General features: G+C 32.3%; 1 protein-coding gene across 2 annotated transcripts; it reads left to right on the top strand.

The window, feature by feature from the left end:
* The first annotated feature begins 307 nt into the window (after positions 1 to 307).
* LOC145611264 (mitochondrial import inner membrane translocase subunit TIM44-2-like) lies at positions 308 to 11,502 on the top strand. Of its 2 annotated transcripts, none has more exons than XM_081666577.1 (14): positions 308 to 542; positions 627 to 733; positions 2,048 to 2,131; positions 2,490 to 2,565; positions 3,666 to 3,710; positions 3,812 to 4,228; positions 4,316 to 4,384; positions 6,850 to 6,914; positions 7,873 to 7,941; positions 8,021 to 8,093; positions 8,233 to 8,337; positions 9,716 to 9,787; positions 9,883 to 9,945; positions 10,919 to 11,502. In XM_081666577.1, exons 1-14 carry the CDS (start codon positions 465 to 467, stop codon positions 11,048 to 11,050), a joined length of 1,455 nt encoding a protein of 484 aa, XP_081522703.1. In that variant the 5' UTR covers positions 308 to 464; the 3' UTR covers positions 11,051 to 11,502. The 2 variants fall into 2 exon arrangements, with proteins under 2 accessions (XP_081522703.1, XP_081522702.1); XM_081666576.1 differs by having other exon boundaries at positions 310 to 542; positions 621 to 733; positions 10,919 to 11,501.
* Positions 11,503 to 24,980: the final 13,478 nt, after the last annotated feature.

Consider the following 24,980-nt stretch of genomic DNA (forward strand, 5'->3'; position numbering starts at 1 on the left):
ATCATAAGCTACCACGTGGCATAATTGACTAACAGAGCTGTTAGTCATTAATGACACTCGGTGAATTTTTAAAAAATTCGGTGTTATTTGGTGAATTTTGAAAACCTTGATGACATTTGGTAAATGATTAAAGTGCTTATTGACATTTGGTGAAATAACCGTAGTTTAGATTATTAAAAATTCTCTTTTGTACCACGCCTGTAAATTTTCTTAAACTTTGTAAACACTTGTGTTGTGAACTTGTAATTGATACGAAACGGAGGGAGTAAAAGTTTTTAACAACACTACGTCCAACATCCTATTTTCTAATTTTCTTTACTTTTCTTTTCTTTGTCCAATTGATGTTTTTCGTAATACATGGAGCACACAAGAAAGGTTCCTTTCATTCATTGAGTCCGCTGTTCGCCGCACCCACTTTCACCTCTCCCAAACTCTGACCGGCGATTTCTTCTTGCTCCATAAAAATGGCAAGCAGAAAACTTGCTCGTGATTTCTTCTTCTCCAAGCAACGCCTTTTCCTCCACTTTTTACCCCATCAACAGGTTCTTATTCTTCCCTCTTTTCTTTCCATTTTTTTTTTTTTTTTTTTTTAAATAGGTGTTGATTATTTTAATTTGTAGTTCCAGCAATCGAATTCCAAGCTTAGGTTGATTACTGGAAATGGGTATTCGTTTAATCGTCAATTTAGTGTGTTTAATGAGTTTTCCAACAAGATTAAAGGTGAAGCTTCAAGGTAATTTCACCAATTTATTTATTTTATTTATTTTTTTTGTGATTAATTGTCATTTTTTTTGTGTTTTATTACTTCAATTTGAGTTTAATTTCTTTCCTTTGGATAAGTAATTCAATTTATGCTTTTTTTGTGGATAATTTTATGAATGTGTTGATGTTTTTTCCTTTTAATAAAACGAGGATTGAGAAATTGAACGTCATTCATTTAAGAACTATATTATATTGATAAATAAATAATAAATAAAGGAAGGGATGAGAAAATATTATTCACCATTGCTGAATGCTGAATTGCTGATAATATGATTGAGAAAAGAATTTAAGAATGTTAGAGTAATATTAAATCATTAACAAACATAGCGAATTACTAGAATCCTAAGGTTTCATAGTTATTTTGTGAATTGGAAAGTCAGAAAGTAAACCTCTCTTTGGGATGATTCCGCGAAAGCTTGAAGTAGATTTCTTGGGTAATTTACAGTTGCTTTTACTAGCTTTAATGAGAGAAGAAAAATATGAAATATTGGGCATCTACTTACAAGGTGTTGAAGGCGTTTTTTTTTTGTAAAAAAAAAGTAAAGTAATTGGGCACAGAATGAGGCCCTGAAGAATTTGAGGCCGCGTGTTGAAGACTTAAGAGGGATCATTTTTTAAAAGTGAATGCTTTTAATGTATACAAAGGGTTAAAATGTGTCCTTTCTAATTCTATCTTAGGGTTTTTTAGCTGTTAAATTGATCCGGTTATTGAGTTGCTTCGTTTTTGTACATATATAGATTCTTATCTTAGGGAAGGGACCAAGCCACCACTTAGGGACGCAAGTACTTTATCTGCAGGGTTTGTTATCAAGGAATTAGTTAGATATTGTTGATACTCTTATCTTGCTAGGCCGTGTAAGTTTCGGGTAGAGGGTTAAACAAGTACACCTGTTCATGTAATCCTTTCTCTCGTAAATTCATTGGATTATGATAAAATTGAGGGTTGTTGTTTTTCCCCTTTTAATCTCTATTTGTTCTTGATATGAATATGAATAATGCTTTATATGAATTTACTCTATTAAGTTTCATTTGGCTTTGCGTGAAGTATCAATATTGAATTCAATAGTAGATAGTGCGGATGTAAACACTTTGGCAATTTACTTCTTGGGAATCTGATTCTATTAGCCATCTTGCTCATAAATTATAATTTTATTCCCTTCATTCTGTTGATCTTTTTAATTAATTTGTGCGACTCTAGTAGCTAATCATGGGGTTTTTTTTTTCTTTTGGGCTTGGCTGTATCCATTTTATATAAGTATTTGATATTTTCTTAACTGCATGATAGTAATAAGGAATTCCAACAATCAGTTAAGCAGCTGAAAGAGAAAGCAGATGAGTTAAAAGGAGTAAAAGAAGATCTTAAAATCAGGTAATCTGTTCAATTACTCCTTGGTGTAATGGTTGCTCTTTGGTTTGTGTTTGGCAAAGTGTTTCTTTTATAGTGTGTTTGGATGAAGGATTTCAAAGGAAAGGGAAGAGAGGGCGAGATTTGTCTTCTCTTGTTTGGTTATGTTAACCAAATCCTTTCTATGCTGAAAAGAGTTGGAAGAAATGCTAGCACACTCTTTCCCTTTTTTTTCTCATGGCATCTTTCTCCTGCCATTACTTTTCCTTTCTGTTTGCTAACTAAACACATTATAATTCTTATCATATTTCTCAACTGTGACAGATGGCTACCATTCAGTGATGGCTGATGTGTGTCCTGACATGATGAATGTTTTATGCAGAGTGAAACAGACAACTGAGCAGCTACACAAGCGTGTTGATGGTGTGTGGACAGAAGCTGAAGAGACTGCAAAGAAGGTTTGTTCCTGAATTAAGTTTTTATATCTAGTGTTATAAGGTCAGGGTTGCTTTCTGAACTCATTTTAACAAAAGCAGTCACAATATGTTGGCCAATTTTTACGCACGAGAATGTTCTTGTTTCCATAATATGCTTGCTGTCTTCATAGATTTAGAGCTTCTTCTCTTCATCTTACTCATTCTTACTTTTTTAGAAGTTAGAGTAAAGATTTTAATAAGAAAATTGTTATTCAAGGACTCGGTCTTTTCTGTTAGATCTGTTTAAACATGATTCCTTCTTATCCTTTCTCAAGTTTCCTGTTGAGGCTGAAACATTGCATTGGTCCATAAAATAAAAAAGGTTTGCCACATTGGTAATATAAAAAAAATTCAACAACTAGTTGGAATGTAGGAAAAGAGTGGCGTCAACTGATACACCTTGATTGGAGTTAGTGTGTCTACTGTTGTTTCCTTTTTACTCTTTATCAACCTTTTCTCATATATATCAACTTTTTTTCAAATTCAATATTATATTATCATATCCTTTTAATTATTTTTAAATGGATTAAATGTTTTGGTAGTATAGCAATTATTTTTTGATCTTAAGGAGCTTATGTTATGATAATTATTAGAAATATCATTGAAAGAGGGTATATATCGAAAATTACAGTATACAGGCTGCTATGATTAATTTTTAGGTGTAATTATCGTGGCTTCTGTCTTTATATACCAAAATGTCGCCAGGTTTTTGTTTATGAATTTGGAATCCCCTCCTATTTGTAGACACACATTCGGTGATTCTAAACTTATTTTGCTACACTGCATTGCCTTTTTCATGTCCATTTTAGGCCATCCATGCGTAGTCTCCTTTTTGGTCTTTCTTTACATAAGAGGGCTTCAAAGCTCATTTAATTCCATTTTTGTTAATCTTAGTCATCATTCATGACTTATTTTCTAAGCATCTATCTTCTCTCCTTTGCGTCAATTCCTATCTATTCAATTGTGGTTTGTGGTGTATTTAAATTGTGAACTTGTAACTTTGCTTAAACCCCTATTTAAATTAAACAAAGTTTGGAAGAAATGTTTTACTTTCTTATCAACATACATTTTATTTCCTGCAGGTTTCTGCAAATATGAAAGAAAAGATATCATCTGCAAAAGAGGAGGTCTGCCTAGTCTCTTTATGTATGGAGTATTTGGAATTTTCTTCTGTATATAAATCTATAAATTTCAACTATGTTTGTGTCTGTTGCAATTTCTTTTGCAGGTTAAAGAGACTCTGGGTTTAAAAGGCCAAGAACCTTCAGCATCTAACAATACAAAGGAAAATGAAAGTGGTAATGTTAAAGATGAGGCCAAATCCCCATCTGGTGAGCCACACCAGCAATCTGAGCCTAGTGGCACTGCAGAGACTTTATTTAGCAATCTTAGGTCAACTTTTGCTTCGTCTTCTCCCAAGTTTTCATCAGCCTTCCAGAAATTGAAGGAAGCGAAGGTAGCTGACTTAGCTAAAAAGAGTTATACCATAGTGAAGGAAGAATTGAGTGGAAAACCAAATAGAAGGAAAAGAATGCAGTATTCTGCTTCATCATCAACAGTAGAAACAAGTGACAGAACCGAAGTTGTTGTGGTACCAGTAAAGCAGTCTCCATGGAGCAAAAAGTGGGAGTCACTAAAAGAAAAGGTGAGTTTGCTGCTACATATTAGTGTTATTTTTTCCTGCAAATATTGTTGTTGTGCGTTACCTTATACGGATTCTTGTTTGACCTAGATGCGAGGCAATCCAATGTTTAAACGCGTCACTAGGATAAGTGAGCCTGTGGTTACAAAGAGCCAAGAGGTATGCTTTAATAATAACTGTTTATCGCACTTGATTAAGCCTAAATAGTTGAGCAGTTTTTGTTCCTCCTGTTTAGGTGTAATGAACATCTTGTGACTTGGGTAATTCCATATTGCAAGACATCTAATGATTTTTAAGAAAGTCCTACTTGGGCTGATAGAGTGTTACTCCATAGATGAGAGATACTTCCTTTTTATTGTCCTTTATGGTTGATTAATGCACATGTATTCTATCAATTGTCTCTTATTGATTAAATTCCATTCGTTTATTACAATTTTTAAAATTTTAAACATTTATGAATACATAGTGATGTAAGGGAGTTGCGAAGGTTCATTTTGGAGCTAGTAGCTATTTTCGGTACGAATTAGGGTTCTATATAGAATTTAGTTATTTTGCATTCTTAAATCTTGCATCTCTATTGAGCCATGTGATGCACCCACCTACAATCTAGAGCTAGGGGTTATCCGGGTGCACAATAGAGCTTCTCATCTTATTGAGTATTAGACTATCTGCCACTCTTTACCCTATGAGGTATTTTGCTTGATTGATATTTATATTTAGTCAAATCATATTTAAGTGGACTTTTTTGTTTATATAGATCACATTATGCTTACTGTATCAAACTATCAATCTATTACAGTATTATCTTAGTCTAACTTATTTTCGGTATGATTTCAAATTATGGTAATGACATCTTTTACCCAAAACATAAAGAAAAAGGCATAACTTAATAAATTCATCATTGCACTTTACCGCATCCGAAGTATATATTGTTTATGTCTCTAGCTGGTGATTAATTCAATTGTAGTACATAAAATGTAGGTTGATCTCTCTCTGTCTTATATCTCAAATTTTAAATTCTAAACTAGTGAGTGTCTTGGTGTATGTCCTAGATTATTATTTTTATGATATTTTTTCTTTGCTGAGAAAGTATTATTGTTGTAACTTCACAAGTTTGGGGTAAAAATAGGTTACATTAATCTAAGTTTTGCAAGAATTGGGTAGGGAAAATGATAATATTGCCCTCTTATTATTAGCAAAAATGTGTTAAGAGGTTAAACTAGTCATTTGAAAAGATATACTTATAGAACTTTATATTATATCTAATTTTTTTATTGGATTAGTGGTTAAGGTATTGCTTATCATTTCAGAGGTCACAGGTTATGTTTTTTTTTTTAATGACAATGTTTATTAATTTGATTGAGGGGTTGACTTGGGGATAAACTTTTTGCATGAAAGGAGAGTACCACGTGGCACTGTGGCACTGTGGCACATGGACTTTCTAAAGAACACTGTTTAAAATATTAGCTATTTTTTGTCAATCAAGAAATATAATATCTGTTGAAAACTTCTCATGGTATGACAATGCTAAATTATTTTTATAGTGATGATTTTGGCTTTAATTGGCATAGAGCCATAGAAAGTTTCTAATGATGTTATTTTGGCTTTAAAATATTAGTTATTTTCTGTTTGGTGTCATGTGTGGCTTAAATGGAGAGCATTTGGTCATTATGTGATCTTAGTGTGTGTTTTAGGTTATAGTAAAATTGTATAGGACTGATCAAATTAACATTGTAATGTATGTCATGGCAAATAGGCATTCATGAAGGTCCATATGAAGAAGATGAGTATATTGAGATGGGTGTGTGGGAGCACTTTGGAAAGGATTTGGAATGTAGATATTCATTGGAAGGTTGGAATTGCATGTGTTAAGGATAACATAAAAGAGAATCAACTAAGTTGAGGTGGGCATGTCAAACATTGATTAAAGGATTGGAGGATGCATTGGTAAGATAGGTGGAGGGTTGGGATAATGGGGGATTTTAAAATAGCTTAGGGTGGCAGAAGATGACTTAAATAGAGCATGTATCACTAGATAGAAGTGAATGGAGGAGGATCTTTGTGAATGACCATATGAGATTGATTCTAAGTTCACAACCATGGGTGTAAAAACTCAGTCGCGATGTATCTTTTTAGCTGAGCTGTATAGGTTTTCAAATCTACATTAATCTTTATAATAGACTGATTTTTAAGCCGATTCAACTGTTAAATTATGGTCTCGGCTGATATTTGACACTACCACTCTGTTACCTAGCTTTTTAGACAATTTTTCTACTTTTCTCAACTCATTGTACTAGAATTTTGTTACTATTATGTTTATGTTATTATTGGTTCTTGAATTATGATTTTAAAGTACTAGTTGAATTCTGGAAAAGACTTTCAAACCACATTCATGTCGCAACAATCGTGGTCCTGTTTGTGAGCATCGTCTCCTTATCGAGATACTGCGACCGTTGCCACATTTTCAAACCATGCATGCAACCGATCTCATCTCTGAGAATTGTATTTTATTTTTATTATTCTTTATATAATTTTATTTTGTTGTTATTATAATTTTCTTTCTTTGTTTTTCTAAATGCCTCCCTGAAGTTTGATCTGATTGTATTTTTTCAAATCTATGCTAGTTGGCTGAAGATCTACAGGAAAGATGGGAAACTAGTGATAGTCCTGTTGTACATAAAATTCAAGAGTAAGTTCAGCTACACATTGTGTTATCTTTGCATCTATGTGCTGATGAAGTGGTTAAATTAATTATCTGAATCTGATGTATCACTGCATACCCTTAAGATTTGATAAAATTCATTTGGTATCTCAATGTTTTGGATTAGCATCATATATCTATTAACTCTGTTAACCTCATAGATCCAAATCTGTTATTAACACAATACTAACCCATCTTCCATATTAACTCTTCATTTCTCTTTTAAGCATGTGACTACTTCAGACCTAGAAATGGAATAAGTATTAACAAATAATAAGAATTAAGTAAAACAAATTAATTAATCCCAAAATTAAATTTATGTTAAAATCTTACTGTTTAGTATGATTTACACAATAATATATTCTATCAAATACACTTAGAATTCAGATTATGTCTTAATGTAAAAATTGTGATGATTAATGGTTGGTGTTGTTGCTACTGTGGGATTCTCCCTCTTCTCTCAAAGTTCAGAAAAATTTAATGGTCAAATTCTAGCATAGAAATTCCATATGTAGAGTCTCTATGGTTGAATTTGACCATCCTAACTCATATTCTGACAATAGTAGCTCATTCTCATTTAATAGCAGTCAATTAAATAAGAAAATTAGGCAAATTAATGCTTTTAAAATCAAAATTGGAGCTTCTTTTTTCGGCTGAGATTGATTATTGTACTGTTGAAGAAATATGCCCCTGATTAAAATGCTGAGGCTAATAAGCAGATTTTGAGCAAATGGGTAAACAGATTAACACTGGTTAGGTATCAAGGACAACCAATACATAAAACAAAAAACAAAAACAAAACAAAACATAGTTACCACACCTCATGAGTTTATGGTAGATTTTTCAAAACATAGGAGTACCCTGTGAAAATTGGTAAATCTAAATTGGTACAGGCGAAATATGCATATAATAAAATTACATTAATGATTTCCTTTTTTCTTCTCAGTATTAATGACAGAGTTTTTGGAGAAAATGATTCGGGATTATCGTTCAAGGAAATTCGTCGCCGTGATCCGTATGTATTTGCTAGTACTAATCATTAGTTCTTTTGCTTCTGTAATATCACCTTTTAAAATTTATTGCTTTGCTGCCAGATTGTTTTCTTTGCCCGATTTTGTAGCTGAGGTTCAGGAAGTAATCAAACCAGTTCTGAATGCTTATATCAAGGTAAATGTTGAAATGTTTGAGAGAGAAGGGGGGGGGGGGGGGGGGGGTGGGGTGGGGAGGCTGCATATTTTTTTGTGCAATTGCCACTTTGTTATGGTTCCAGAAAGTATTAGTTTATCTTTAAAATTGCTATGTCCAGGGGGACTATAAAGTCTTGGAAACGTACTGTAGCTCTGAAATTGTGGAGCGATGTAAAGCAGAGCATAAAGCTTTTCAAAGCCAGGATATCTTCTTTGATAATAAGGTCAGGTGCTGCAACTTAATCATATATTGATGCAGGTCTCAGTCAGGCATATATAGTCTCATAATTTCCATTCTGAAACTTCATTGAATGAAGTTATTTTTATAGAGCTGTTAAAACATAGACTGCTGAGACTTTCATTTCTTCTTCTTCAATCATTGATAATCCAGTGTGCGATTTTGAAATCATTATTTTATGATTCCAATTTATTTTGAAATCGTTGCATAGAGAAATCAGGCACAATGGGTAGGGATTAGGGAAAGAAATGTCCAGTGCAACCTTACTAAGCTTTGTTCAAAAGGTTTGATATAACATTGTTTTTGTTGGACATGTACATCTTTTTTATGGATAGTTGGATTTATTCATCATTTTACAGTTAATGGCTATATAGATTAAAAAAAAAATGTTATAAGCTGTTATTTTGCACGTGTATTTTGTACTTCCTCTGTTGTTTTTTTTTTTACTTGCGACACACATTTTAGGTATGCAATTTTAGGAGGTGATTAGTGAAGGTAAGCGAGCGATTTTATCAAAATAATTTTTACACAAGGATTAGAGACGGGTTATGCATAATGTGTACAAATTATTTTGAATAATATGTCTCAAAGACCTCAAAGTGTGTGCCATAGGTTGTGTTGCAAGTAAATAAAAATGAAGTAATTTATTGAGATGTGGTTAAATATATTGCAATAATAAATAAAAGTAATTTACGAATCTTGAAATCCCTTATTTCCTTAATCCATTAGGTCGCTCAAACTCGAAATGTTTGGGTCATGAACCAACATCTAATGATTTAACAAAACAAACGTAAACTTTTCTAACTCCAATTTGACCCAGTCAACCGTTGACTGGTGACATCTCGTGCAAAGCAAACAGTCTCCTCCAAAGATAATGTGCTACCTCAAATTTAAAAAAATAACATAAAATTTGAACTAGATTCGGGATCGTAGATTATTTCAATTTATTATCACCAGGTCAAGGAATGGCTCTTAGTAGTGCTTTTAACCTATTACTACTGGTACTTGGAAGATTTATCTTTTTAGAACTATTGACCATGAAAAACAATTTAGTTACCCTTTGGCCTACTGTTATGGTGAAGCTGATTATGTAACACCATGGTCCTAAATGCAAAAGTGTGTTGCAAGCTGGATACTAACATATCTTGCTTCAAAGTCTGTTTCTTAATGAGTTAGGAACAATAACGATCAACTTAGTTTGTATTCAAATGCATTTTGGTGCTAATAAATTTATAGAAATCAAATCTTTTGTATTTTTCCTTGATATCTTTAATTCTTTCTTTTTTTATTCTTTTTTTTATATTTATTTTTTATATTTTAAATCTGTGTTATAAACTTCCCTAATACATGTTTCTATAAAGCAGATTTTGCATGTATCTGAGGTGGATGTAAGAGAGACTAAAATGATGGGTTCTAGTCCCATTATTATTCTTTCGGTGAGTAGTTTTTAGACTTTTATTGAACTCTTTGAACCATATTTCACAGCTGCAAGTTTTGAAACTGACATATGTTGCTGATGTATTTCAATCAGTTCCAAACACAGCAAGTGTATTGTGTACGCAATAGACAAGGTTCAATAAAAGAAGGAAGTCAGGTAATTTTGGAATATTTTTCCCCGTTGTTTTTCTGTTATTATGTTTGGATCTTTTTTAGAAGCTGCTGGGTGAAAATAGCTTTCATAGCTGCTTGAGTTTTAAGCTTGTGGTGCAAGCAAAGAAGCTGAAAGCTTATAGTTTAGTTCTTTGTTTTTAAAATGTTTCACTGTCTCTTCTATGGAATTTCAAATATATACTATTCATCTAATTAACTTCTAATCCTTATCACCCTTTGGTTGCATGCAATTTAAGAAGACAGCCTCTGAAGGAAGCTGTTTTCCTTGATGAACTTGAAACTGTACTAGATTAGTAGTTGGTCATTTGATAATTTGAGGGCTAATGCAGGTTTATATTTTCAGCTGGTGATATTTGATGGATAGTGTAGTCTCAATTCATTATCTAAAAAAGTGTTGTCTTCATTGGTTTAAGGTTAAATTCAACTATAAAGGGGGCTAATATTAAAAGGAACAATTTATGAAATTGCATATTTTCTTCAAATGAGGCCTTGTATGCCCTGGAATGAACCCCAAGGAGCCCCACTATACATTGAATTGCAAGGGTAGAGGAGTCGGTTGCTTCTTATTTCTGAGAAATATGAAGCGTGTAATATCATCTGTCGCGTAGCTAACTTCATACTTTTGCTATGCATTATTTTTTTTTTTTTTTAATAAGTTATAGGTGTACAGTTTACCTGAATTTCAATTTATGTTCTGGTCTCGAGACTATCTTATTACATCCTACCTTGCTATAAATGGAAATAAACAACTCACTGCTTCGAAATATTAATTTTAATCTTCAGGAAAGCCCAAAACTGGGAACTTGGTGTAGCTAGCTGACTAGCTCAGCCTTTTTTCTTTTCTTTTTTTTTTTTTTTTTTTTTTTGGAACAAGCCTTGAAATATTTGAATTGGAAACTGCGGAACTTTGAGAACAAAGCGATGTGAGCTTACTTTGCTTGGTTTTGTTGAAGCAGGACACTATCCACAGTGTATATTACTTGTGGGCTATGCAGCAAATGGAGCCAGAAGAAATCAATGAGGATGCTATTTACTCAATGTGGAGGCTAAGGGAGATGCAACAAGTTGGTGTCGCGGCTCTTATATAGGGTGCAGTTTATACGTAATTCTCTCCTTTTACTTGATGGACGTGTTGTATCACTTCTCGGGGCTTTTAACTTATACAGGGAAGTTCTTTTTGAGTAGGCATATTCACATTATTTTTTTAGGCAATCCTCCTATTCATTAAGGGAAATGAGAAAAAAGAAGTGTAAGAAATTATTTAGCTGTGAATCCTGCACAATGCAATTTTGTGGAAGTTAATATTTTATGAAAATAAACTTTTTTGTAAAAAAAAAAAAACAAAACAAAAAAAGATACAAGGCTGCATTTTGCTGGCCTGATCTTGTTTTCATGGAGTTTTTTTAGTTTACCAAATTACTAACTTTATTTTGTTGCTCCCTTTTTTCATACATCATAGAGCATCAATTTCAAAAGAAAATTGTATTATTATTAACTTATGAAAAGTTAATACTCTCTCTGTTTTTTTTTTTTTTTTTTTTTTTTTTTTTTTTTTTTTTACCATTGAAAATTTTGTAATATTTGCATTCTCGTTGTATGAAGTGCTAATAATTTTTACAGAATTAGTTATTAAAAAGTAAATTCAAAACGTTGCTATTATACAATAATTTATACGCTTTGAGAGTGAAGGATAGCTCCAGTGGTTAGAGCTTCCTTCCCGATTTCAGGGGATCCTGTGATTAATTCTCATCATTCTGCCCTTGTGGCTCTCTAAACAACAAAAAATAATTTATACACTTTTGGGTGATTTTTAGAACTTCCCTCTATAAACTTCAACTTCTTCTAAGGCTTTATTTCTTCCCCGTCATGGATTTCCCCCTCCTCTTCTCAACCATTTCAATCTTCCCTATAGTCCCAATAGAACAATCTATCTAATGGAGCTATTTCAGTCTCGAAGGTTGAGATGGTCTGTTTCTTTTCTACTGCAACCATGTGGTGGATAGAGATAATATTATGGTGTTTGGTTCACATAATTAAGGTATAAGGTATGGTTTAGAATGATTTAAACCCATACATTATGTTTGTTTTATAAATTTAAGAGTTTCAAACCCATACCTTTAGGTATTAAATAAAAGAAAAAAAAAATTGCATTCCATCATAAGCATGCCAAACGTATGGTTTTAAGAATCAAGTTCCAAACTCATACCACTATGGTTTCATTACCGATTCCAAGGGGCTCTTATTGTGTCTCTCCTCATGGAACCCTGGTCAAGCCTTATGTGATGTTTCGTTTAACAAACTTGCCTAATGGGTAGTTGCACTACTTGTAAAACTTTCTAATATAGTAATTGTTGCAATATTTGTGAAATAGAAAAGTATTATTTAAGGAGCTGATTTTTTTTAAATAAGTATTTATAATTAAAAATTTCAAGATAAGAAAAGATAATGGTAAGTTTAAGGTTTTTATATTTGGATAGTACTTGGCATTTTCGACACAGAAAGGGGAGGGGTGGGGCTGTTTTTCGGCGGGAAGGGGAAGGGGAAGGGGAGGATGTGGGGGTGGTAGTTTATTTTGTTTGTTTTCATTTTTAAATTTGTTTTTAAAAAGATTATTTTATTTTTTGGACCAATCAAGGCTAGATACGTTTGAAGTAACCTGTTATAACAGCTCATTGACTTTTGTTGATCGGTCATGACCTCCTAGGAAAAAATACCCTAAAGTTGGGATTATTAAAAAATAATTGATAGTTGGATTAATAAAAATAAATGACTTAAAGTTGGAACTAATATTATCAAATTTTTGGGTGTGTTTTATTCACTTGATTTTCACTTATCTGAACTTATCTTATCTAATCTGAACTTATCTGAACTTAACAGAACTTATTTGAACTTATTACACATGAAATAAGTGAAAATAAGGTGAACATAATAGATCCTGCTATTTTTAAATACTGTGTATAAGTTTTTTAAATTCAAACTTTTGTTGCAAAACTTGCCTTTATTCTTGTAATGGAAAAAAAAAAATTTATTACGCATTTATAATTAGTTTGACTCTTCTGCTAGACTAAATCCACATTTAGGAAAAGCTGAAGATAAATGAGAGATGAGAATAACGGAATATATGTTATTTGGAATAACATTTTTTAATAATTTATGCATTAGTCAATCAATACGTGGCTACTTGGATTTCTAGCCGGAGGAATAGTTGGAGCTGTAGGTGTGATGATATTTGTATTACTTGTGAGAATGAGCCTACCTATGTTAAGTGGTGGTAAAAGTGAGCAGCCTTCAAAAAGGGTGAGCAACCAATGACAATCTTCAGTAGATGTTAAGAATGAAAAGGAACTTGCTTTTTTAGAAGAAAAAGATGATTTGTCAAATTTAGATTTGATAGGAAGAGGTGGATGTGGTGAAGCATACAAAGCAGAGTTGTCAGGGAGCAATGACAAGATGATTGCAATAAAGAAGATACAGGGACTACCTACGGAGGCTGCGGAGCTCTCTGGAGAAGATACAGAAACTTTAGAGAGTAATATGCATGCACTCAAGTTGGAGATACATATTGTGGGAAGAAAAAGGCACCACAATTTACTACCTCTCCTTGCTCATGTCCACAACGAAACTGTAATTTACTTGTATACTAGTACATGAATATGGTAGTTTGCAAGACTTAATGATAAAAGTAGCTAATGGAAACACAGAGTTAGATTGGTTATCTCGACATAAGATAGCCGTGGAATGGCTTATAGACTTGAATATCTCTATATTAATAGTAATCCATATATTAATCACAGAGATTTTAAGTTAGGTAACATCCTTCTTGACAATGACATGGAGCCTTGCATTACAGATTTTGGCCTAGCAAAAGAAATGTTAATCAATAACACTCACGTCCTTCTCAGTTGCTACATGAACATTATAATACATTATAATACATGGCTTCAGAGTATTTCGAGGGTTATTAGTTGACAAATGTGATGTATACAGCCTTGGGCTAATGTTTGGAAGTTTGGTGCTACGAAAGCTATTGGAAGACAATTTCTTTTAGGAAACAGGAGAGGTAGACATGAAGATATAAATGAAGAATATTATGTCTTCGGAGGATCCTAAAAGAGCAATTGATCCTTCACTAATGGGTAATGGGTATGAAGAGCAAATGCTTCAAGTGCTAAAAATTGCATGCTATAATTGCACGCACATTGACCCTGAATAGAGGCCTAATAGTCATGATATTTGTTGCATGTTGGATCAAATCAGTTACCTAAGTACAAGTGTGGCTTTAGTATAAAATTCCGCCACACCAAATTAAAGCATATCTAGTGCGCCTATTTGTTTAGTTTATTGCTTCAAAGTAGTATATTAGTTTCTTAATAATGGTCACCACAAACACCAGAAGCTCTCAGCGTAAGTGGCGAACCTAGCAATATTTTCAAGTGGGTTCAAATAAATTAATACATATACTAATTTTAATTAAATTTAAATATGTTTATTATGCTATTTTTGTACACATATTGTACATATATTGCACATATATTATATAGTACATGTACTTATATTAATATTGCACATATAGCATCCGTACACCAATTGACTCATTTTATTAAGTTTGGGTACCTTATATTTGTCGATCGAACTATATATTGTTTCTCCAAGAAAAGTAATTTAATTACCTTATCTTCTTATTATAAATAAATAATGTAGCAAATTTTTACAAGAGTGAGTTAATAAGTTGGGTCATTGACCCCATTATCTTAAACATGGCTCCGCCTATGCGTGACTACTTGGATTTCTTGTCGGATGAATAGTGGGAGCTATAGGCATGACGATATTTGTATTTTGTGAGAATGAGCCTAGCTATGTTATGTGGTGGTAGGTGAGGGCCTTCAAGAAGGATGAGCAACCAATGACAATCTTCAGTAGACTTATTAAGAATGAAAAGGAACTTGGTTTTTTGGAAGAAGAAGATGGTTTGTCAACTTTAGAGTTGATAGGAAGAGGTGGATGTGGTGAAGTATACAAAGTAGAGTTGCTAGGGAACAATGCCAAGATGATTGCAATAAAGAAGATAAAAGGACTGCCTACAGAGGCTGCGGAGCTTTGTGAAGAATATACAAAAACTTTAGAGAATTATATGTGCACTCAAATCGAAGATACAAACTGTAGGAAGTATAAGACACCGTAATTTACTATATTTCCTTGCTCATGATCCACAACGAAACAATAATATACTTGTGTACAAGTACATGAAAAATAATAGTTTGCATGACTTTTGGTAAAGTAGCAAATGAAAGCACAGATTTGGATTGGTTATCTCGACATAAGATAGCCGTTGGAATGACTTATAGTCTTGAACATCTCCTTATGAACAATAATCCCTGTATCATTCACAAAGATCTCAAGCCATGCAACATCCTTCTTGACAATGACATGGAGCCTTGTATTATATATTTTGGGCTAGCAAAAAGAAATGTTAATTGATAATTAACACTATGTGTTACATGAACATTAGAGTACATGGCTCTAAAGTATTTCGAGGGCTGTCAGTTCACAAACAAATGTGATGTATACAACCATGGGTTGATTCTTGGTAGTTTGGTGATATGAAAGTTATTAGAAGATAATTTCTTTCAAGAAACAAGAGAGGTGGACACGTACATATGGATGAAAAATATTATGTCTTCGGAGGTTCCTAAAAGAGAAATTGATCCTTCGCTAATGGATAATGGGTATGAAGAAGAAATGCTTCAAGTGATAAAATTTGCATGCTATTGCATCCATATTGAGCCTGAATAGAGGCCTAATAAATTTGTTGCATGTTGGATCAAATCAGTTATCCAAAGTAAAAGTATGGCTTCACACCAAATTAAAGCATATCTAGTGCGTCTATTTATTTAGTTTATTATTTTAAAGTAGTATATTAGTTTCTTAATAATGACCACCACAAACACCAAAAGCTCTCAGTGTTAGTGGCGAACCAAGCAATATTTTCATGTGTGTTCAAATATATTAATATATACTAAATTCTAATCAAACTTAAATATATTTATTATACCATTTTGTACGCATATTATACATGTATTGCGCATATATCATATGTACGTATACATATATATATATTAATATTTCATACATATTAATATATATCATATATATATATGTATATATATATATATATATATATGTATATACATATATATATGTATATACATATATATATGTATAATATATAGGGGAGGGATCCGGTGAGAATAGGTTCATATGTGAGAATTCATACTTATATGAGAACTGATTTAAAATTTAGAACATGTGAGTAAAATTTTAGAACATGCGAGTTAAAATTTAGAACATGTGACTCAAGTTAAAATTCTGAACATATGAGTAATAATTTAGAACATTTGTGTGAGTAATATGTTTAGAACATCTGATTTAAGAGTTAGATTGAGTGATTAAAAATTTATAAAATTTGTTTTATGAAATTTTAAACATATGAGTAAAATTTAGAACATCTGATTTAAGATTATGAACATGTGAATAAAAATTTAGAACAAATTGATATAGAATATAGAAAGTGTGAGTAAAGAATTTAGTACATAAAAGAATATACGCTTTAAAATCTGGAACATATAATTAAAAATCATAGAACACACGTTTTAAAATTTATATCATATAAGTTAAAATTTTAGAACAAGTTATTTAAAATTTATGACATCAAACTTAACTAATTTATGGTTTAGAACTTGTGAGTACTAAATTAGAACATTTGATTTAATTTAGAACACCTAAGGAAAAATTTAGAACATCAGATTTAAAATTTAGAACATACGAGTAAAAATTTAGAACATAAAGAGTGTTCTCACATATGAAAAATTCTCACATAAGAAAAATTCTCACGAGAGTCTTCCCCTATATATATATATATATATATATATATATATATATATATATATATATATATATATATATATATATATATATATATATATATATATTCACACATTAATTGATCATTTAATTAAGTTTGATTACTTTATATTTGTCGATCGAACTCGTAAACTGTTTCTCCAAGAAAAGTAATTTTAATTACCCTATCTTCTTATTGCAATTGAATAATGTAGCAAACTTTTACAAGAGTGAGTTAACAAGTTGGGTCAATTGACCCCATTATCTTAAACATGGCTCCGTCTATTAGTCATTATTGCGTGTCTAAATTGTGTGTGTATAAAATGATGAATGTTTCATTTGTTAATAATATAAAGGAGTTAATTGTTATTAATCATGAAATTACATTAAAGATATATATCTGTTATACAAATTAATATGTTGATTTATAAAACCGTGTATCACAAGGGCATAATAGTATTTCATAGTATAAATTAAGATAAATTCATATAAAATAAATAAAGTTACCAGTACCCTTCCAAACATTTTTAGTTCGAGTGCTTCGCCCATTTACATCTAGTCATTCTCTTTTTCGTTGGGATCTTTCCTCCAGGCAGTCTTCAGCTTTTGGAAAGAAGGTTGACTATTTTGTAGTGCTGAATTTTTTTTAAAAAAATTAGATGAGTAAGGACCATACTAGATCAGTTTCGTAGTGATTGAGCGTTTACCATGTTCAGCAAGAAATCAAAAATAAGCTCTCAGGTATTATATCTTTTATTATTCTAATGTAGTAATCTCTCCGTTTCAAATTGATAGTCCATTTTGACTTTGCACGACTTTTATGATGCTCCTGTAACCATTAATATCTTTGATTATATATTAACAAAAATTATATAAATTTGGTACGAAATATTATAAAACTACACATCGAGACGTATCTAATGATTATCACACAAATATAATTTATTTATATATATAAATGTGAGTTTTGGTTAAAGTTTTAAAATTTGATTATAAAAAGTCAAAATGGAGATTATCAAATAATTGTAAGAGCACTCACGACAGTGAGCAATATGCTAATGAGCATTTTGGTGAGCAAAAAGCATAAAATACTTCATCTCACCAATGAGAATAAGTTGAAGTGATGTTAAAATGATCATGAGCATTTTATAGAATGCTCATACTATAGGCAAAATTTATATGAACTGTACTAGTGGGCCTAGGCTAAAATTGCAATGGTAACTAAATTGCTTTTGCTATCCCCACCTCAAAACTACACGTTTTGGAAGGGAGTGAGTAGTCACATCCTTAAAACGTGTCGTTTTGGAGGTGAAAAAAGTTATAAAAAAAAAAAAAACAACAACAACAACAAAAATTACTTTCAACGCTGATGGGCGTATTAGCGTGGCCACTAAGGCGCTGACATGTGTCCTTGTCAGCACTATTAGCCAGTTGTATTTTTCTCTCTGTTTTTTTTACAGCGGTTAAATATTTTAAATCCATTTTTCGTGTTGTAAATAATTCTAAAAAATAAAAAAAAAAAACACCAACGGTTAAAAAAATTTATTTTCTATAAATAGAGATCCATTTGATGTATTATTGTATACTTTCAAAAATCACCAAAATATCTCTTTATCTTACTTTTCTCCCCATTCTACTACACAATTGATTATCTTTTCATTATTATTATTATTATTATTATTATTATTATTATTATTATTATTATTTATTATTATCATCATCATCATCATCATCATCATCACCATCATCATTACTGTATTAAAAATTATTAATTACTCTGTTACATTATATATTAGTGTATTAGTAATTTTATTTAAATTGTGTTACTTTTTAAATAATTTTTTAACTATTTGTTATTGTTGATTTTGTTCTATAATCTAATGGATCCCAACAAACCTAATTTCTCTCAAATTTCTCAACATTATTCTGATTGAGGTGATGATTTTATAACCAATCTTAATTTTCAACTTTTCCTAAATAGATTAGGAAACACATCTTTGTAAAATCTTTCACAAGAACAAACACCTCCACAAATTCCTAGTGAAAACAATTACTATGAACAACAAATTCCAACTGAAAACACTTACAATGATCAACAAACACCTCTTGTTTATCAAGGTAACAACTCTCGATACGATGAGAGCCAAGAAGAAAACTAGAGACACCTTAATACCCTCCACCACCAACAAGAATTCCAACCAGCGCGTAAACTTCCAAAAGTGGAAGTGGTTACAACGAAGCTGGCCGAATTAGAAATGCATCGAAGTTGTTTTATATCTCCACTAATCCACAATATAGTTTTGCATTTCCCCACGGACCTGAAATGGTTCAGATTGACCCAAAGTGGAGGACAAAGATTAGATGGGCTTTGTCAAAGGAGGAAAGAAAGGCTTACGGTGCTGATGATGAGGAAAATGGTAGAGAAAGTAGGAAGAGGTCTAGAGCGGATGGTGAGGGTGAAATCCCTACTGATGGATTTTTGTCAGGAGCTCTACCAAGACCTAACAGTGTGGAAAAAAAAAACAAAGGCTCTTATAAGGGAAAAGTTATGGTTTTCGAGAGTGCATTTTCAAGCATTGATGAACAAATAAAGGTGTTTACTGAAATTAGAGAACAAGAGTCAAATCTACGACAAGAGAGGTTGGAACTTGATAAGGAAAAGGAAAAGAGAAAGCAAAAACAAGTTGAATTAGCAGAGAAAAAAAATGAATTTTATTATGCTACACGCTCTATTAGAAAAGACTACACCAGACCACTGAATCCTGCTGAAGAGGCGCACAAGGAAGAGTTATTTCAACTAATCTATGGTCGAAGGGGTTGCTAAGTTTAAGTTTAATACGTACTTTATTAAGTTATTTCAATTAAGTTTGAGTTTTATTTAATGTCAAGTTGTATTTTCAGTAGTCTAGGTTTAATATATAATTTGTTAGTGTCTTAAGTTTAAGTTTAATATGTATTTTAGTAGTGTGTTATGTTTAAGTTTAACACGTAGTTTAGACTTTAAGCAGTGTGTTTAGTAAAATTTTTATTTCAATAATTTCCTAAGTATATTAAGATTTTATTCACTGTTATTTCCAAGTACAATGTCATAATTGTTGACTTGTTTTATTATGCATTGAATGGTCATATTTATTACTTGTCTTATTATACATTGAGCAGTCATGTCCCATTTTTGTTACTTGTCTTATTATGCATTGAGCTGAGTAGTCGTATTCTAAATTTGAGTAGTCATGATGTAACATATCAGTAGTTTGTTTTATTGCATTGAATGATCATTCAATTTTTTAACCATATTTTGTAGTCATTGTTATATATACTTCTGAAATCATATGCGCACAACCACAACAATAACATTCAAATCATCAAAATAATCAAACAAATACAATGTTTTCTATTAGCTCAACCTCATTTGATTCGGATCAATAATTAAAATTTGGTCAACTAATCGACGGACTTGTCATAAACCACTTACCAACTATGATGCTTCCCCAACCACAAGCCCAACTTGTATCTCAAATTAAATGTGCCCCGGAGCCTAGTGGGGATACAGATAGGAGAGATAGGGAAAAGGGGCATGCGCAGTTGTTTGATGATTACTCTGCAAATAATTCAGTGTATAACAACAAACAATTTCGGAGAAGATTTCGGGCTTGTTCTAATTTACTAAACTTAGCTAAATTGAACTGAAATGAACTGAACTGAACTGATTGAAGCCGAACTGAACTACTAAACTGAATATTTTATGAGAGGCGGATATTAGGAACTGAGCTGAATTGAACTGAACTAAACTGAAATTAAGCTGAAGAGAACAGACCCTTCGAATGCAACGACCCTTGTTCTGTCAAATCATGAACAAGGTAGTTGAGGGGGATTAATTCTTCCAACAGTGTAGGAATGCAGCTGGAAGGCTTGGATTATCACCATTGCAAAAATGCACCGCTACAATAAGAATGTTGGCATACGATATCACTCTGGATGCCGTGGATGAATCTACGCATTGGTGAAACAACCTCTCGGAAGGCATTACAGGTCAAGGGGTTATTTAACATTTTAAAGCTGATGACTACCTGATAAGAAGTCCCATGGATGAAGATTAAAGGAGAATCTTGCATCAAAATGAAAGGCGTGGTTTTCCAGGTATCATAGGTAGCATTGAATGCATGCATTGGGAGTGGAAAAACTGTCACATGGCTTGAAAGGCGCAATATGCAGGTTGGACTAAGAATGCTACCCTCATTCTGGAAGCCGTTGCAGATCAAGATTATTGGATTTGGCATGCATTCTTTGGAATCCTAGGATCTTGTGATGATATTAATGTCCTTTACCGGTCTTTGGTATTTGACGATGTTTTGCATGGACGAGCACCTCCAATTAATTTTTCAGTGAATGGCCATGAATACAACTTGGGCTATTACTTATCAGACGGTATTTACCCAAAATGGGCTACTTTCACTCAAGGTATAACACTCTCTCAACTTTAGATGGACAAATTATTTGCTGATAAACAAGCTGCAGCTCAAAAGGACGTTGAACAAGCTTTCGGGGGGTTTTATAAGCTAGGTTTGTCATAGTACGACAACCCTCACTTGTGTATAACAAAGACATTTTGTGTGACATAATGAAAGCTTTGTGTTATTATGAACATCATACTTGTCGAAGATGAACGACACAACTACACTCGGGCTGAAGTTTTGAGAAGGTACTACGAAGAAGATCGTTCGCAATGTACAAGACCAAGTACAAGTGCCACATTGAACAACAACGAGCCTTTTGATTTCAATGTTGGTCGACCTCCTAATTTAACATTGATTTTGACACATACGTTTAGAGAAGAATGTCCTTAGATGATAAAGATACTCATGTTTCTTTAAAAGCGGATTTAGTATTTGGCAAAAATATTGTCCTAGTGACGAGTCAACAATTAAAAAGTCGTAAATTATTGTGGTTTATAAAATAATAAAATATAGTCGTACGATAAACATATGAATTTAGGAAAATTTCACAACAATAATTCAACCTTTCACTCATTCTCCCAAAATAATCCAACCTTTCGATTAACCTTGAATAATCCTAAGTTTACCTATTATTCTCTCCTAGCAACCCTAGCAGGTCACCTTACCCATTATGACCGGTTACCATCCACGTGGCACTTCTTAATTGGCCAATTTTTTTTAATTAAAAAAATATAAAAAATAATTGAAATTAAAAAAAAAAAAACAAAACTTCTTTCTCCTTTCCCCTTGCTGCCCATTTCTCTCTCCTCTCCCTTCATCCATTATCACCACCTAAACCACTCACCACCACCTACAACCACCTAAACCATTTAAGCCACTCACCCACCACCTACAACCACCACGGACTACGGTACAACCACCTCAACACCACCAACATCACCACTCAACACAACATCCATCAACTACCAAGTACCAACCCACAATTCAACCGCAAACGACGCCCACAACATCAACGACCACCCACAACATCAATAATGTACGTCCACAACCCAATTCAGCCCCAAATTAAATTGAGAAATAGAGAGAAGAGAAGGACAATGGTGCGAGTTGGGGTTTCGTGCGATCGATTTCTGGGTAGGTTGGGTTGGGGTTTCGGGTTTTGGGTGGGACAAGGTTTAATGGTTTTGAGTTGGGGTTTCGGGTTTTGGGTGGGAAAGGTTTCGGGTTTAGTGGAGGAAAAGTTTCGGGTCTGGCCTGGGTTTGGTTGTGGTGGGGTAAGTGGTGGCAGAGGTTGTGATGGAGGCGGGGAAAGGGAGTGGTGTGTAACTGGTGGCCGGTGGTGGGAGCGGCGGCAAACCAGGGAGGGTCAGGGTGTGGCTGGGGGGAGGTTGTTGGGTGGTGGTGGTGTTTAAAGGATGGTGGGTATCCATCCTCCATTGATGTCACTATGTCAGGTCTTGGAACTAAGGAGGAAGAAGGAGGATATAATAGGAGGAAAAAAAAAAGGGAATTTTTTTTTTTTTTTTTAAAAAAAAAAAACTAATTTAGACTCATTCAGCCGGTTGCAGGTAAAACAGGTTTGCTAGGAGAGAATAATAGGTGAGCTTAGGATTATTTAGGGTTAATCTAAAGGTTGGATTATTTTGGGAGAACCATCGAAAGGTTGGATTATTCTTGTGAAATTTTCCGTAAATTTATTGTATTCGCACGTGCAATAATGCATGGTTATGATATTTATCTTTCTGATGTTATTGAATTTTTTAGATGAATGAGTTTTTTCAATTAATTTCTCATTACATAATTATCAATCTTTTTTTTTTTTTTTTTTTTTTTTTTTTTTTTTTTTTTTTTTTTTTGAAAACTCATAATAATCAATCTAATAATTATTAACATTGTTTTAATAATATAACTAGTGTTTGGCTCTGGCGATGCCCCGAGTTGCTAGTTTGTAATTAACGTTAGATTAATTTTTAATGTATTGAAACTTCAAAATTTAGTATTTTGAAAAAAGATTTGTATTAGAAGAACCATATTTAATATTTGTAACAAAATTTAATACAAGTTATTAGATTATCCTATGATATGTAACCAATAGTACAACTAAGGACTAATCATCTTATCCAAATTAATTATAATTTTGTTGGATATATATATACACAATATATGGATAGCTAAGGCAGTAAGACTTGCATCGTAATACTTGTTGGTCTCAAGTTCAAGTCTTGCTATAAGCATTTTTTAGATGTCAAATCTAATTTGTGTTGTGAAGGTGAAGTGACATATTTAAAGTGTTTAAAGACATGACATGTGACATATAAGGGAGAGTCTACAGTACATGACATATACTGCTATGTACCATAAATGTTATGTACTGCTATGTATTACTAAATTATATATATATAGAAAAACACTTAATTCCTTTTATATTTCTCACGTAGGTTTTTTTTTTTTTTTCAGTTTCTATCGTTCCTGCTCTCCCATTCTACCTACCTCCTTCGTTATTTTCATTCATCACATTTAAATCTTGAAGCAATTGTAATTTGGGGACAACATTATTCAACATCTTTAATTTGAAGATTCAATTGAGGTAATTTGTTAGTTTTTTTTTAAAATATTAATCTCTCTTTTCATTAATCTAAAACGTAACCCTAAAAAACCCTAACCCTAATCTCGGCATGCATTTGTCAAGTAATTCTATTCTACTCCCTCGTAATGTTTTCTTCAGCTTTTGTTATGAATTGTTGGTGTTATTTCAATTTTTGCAATTTTTGATTTTTTTTTATTAGTTTATATAAAATCTTGGTGAAAGTGCTCCATATAGTCTTAGATATCATAATGTCATCCAGGAAAGTGACTACAGTCTTAGTAAATATAACCCTTAAGATTCCCCTCTAGGATAAAATTAAGAGACGGATTTGATTTATCTTTGTAGTGGATGATGCTATTGTTCATTATCTGCTAGCTTTTTAGCATAGTTTTTAGCAGAGATTTATTTTGACAAAACGAACCCTACAATTATTTTGACAATAGTTAATGTATATTGATTTTTAATTAATGATTATTAATTAATGTTTGCCTTGTTAATTTGTTATGTTAATATATATGCGAGTAAGAAGTTCTCTTGATACACGTTTTTGGAATAGTTTGTACTAATGTTGCTGCAGTACATACGAGTAAGTTTGTTGAGTTAATTAGTTGTTAATTATGGAAGAAATCAAGGCTTCGCCAATTGCTTTAAAAACTCACAATGAGATCTATGAAGTACTCCATATTATACATACTAATGTGTGTTTTATTTCTTTTTGGATTCAATCCCACCCCCCTGATCTATTATTATTTTTTTTATTAGTTTATATAAAATCTTGGTAAAAAGATTCTTTAATTTCCGTGAGTATTTAGATGTCAATTACAATTTTCAAATTCGATCAACTATTTTACTTAAATTCTTGACTTTGTCATTGTTGGGTAGATTTCTCATTCCGTACCTCTTTAATATTTTTGTTTAATTTTCAGATTTTGCAAATTACCTATTATATGGTCTGAGTTTATTGTTGCTTGGTCAAAGAAACTAATCGATGGATTTGAATTTGACTCCTTCAAAACAACATGCTCACAATTGTACAGAGAATATTTGCATCAAGGTAAATTATTTTTCTATACATCT

Source organism: Chenopodium album, chromosome 24 (assembly GCF_948465745.1).
Source record: "Chenopodium album chromosome 24, dcCheAlbu1.1, whole genome shotgun sequence".
In the NCBI taxonomy this organism is placed as follows: domain Eukaryota; kingdom Viridiplantae; phylum Streptophyta; class Magnoliopsida; order Caryophyllales; family Amaranthaceae; genus Chenopodium; species Chenopodium album.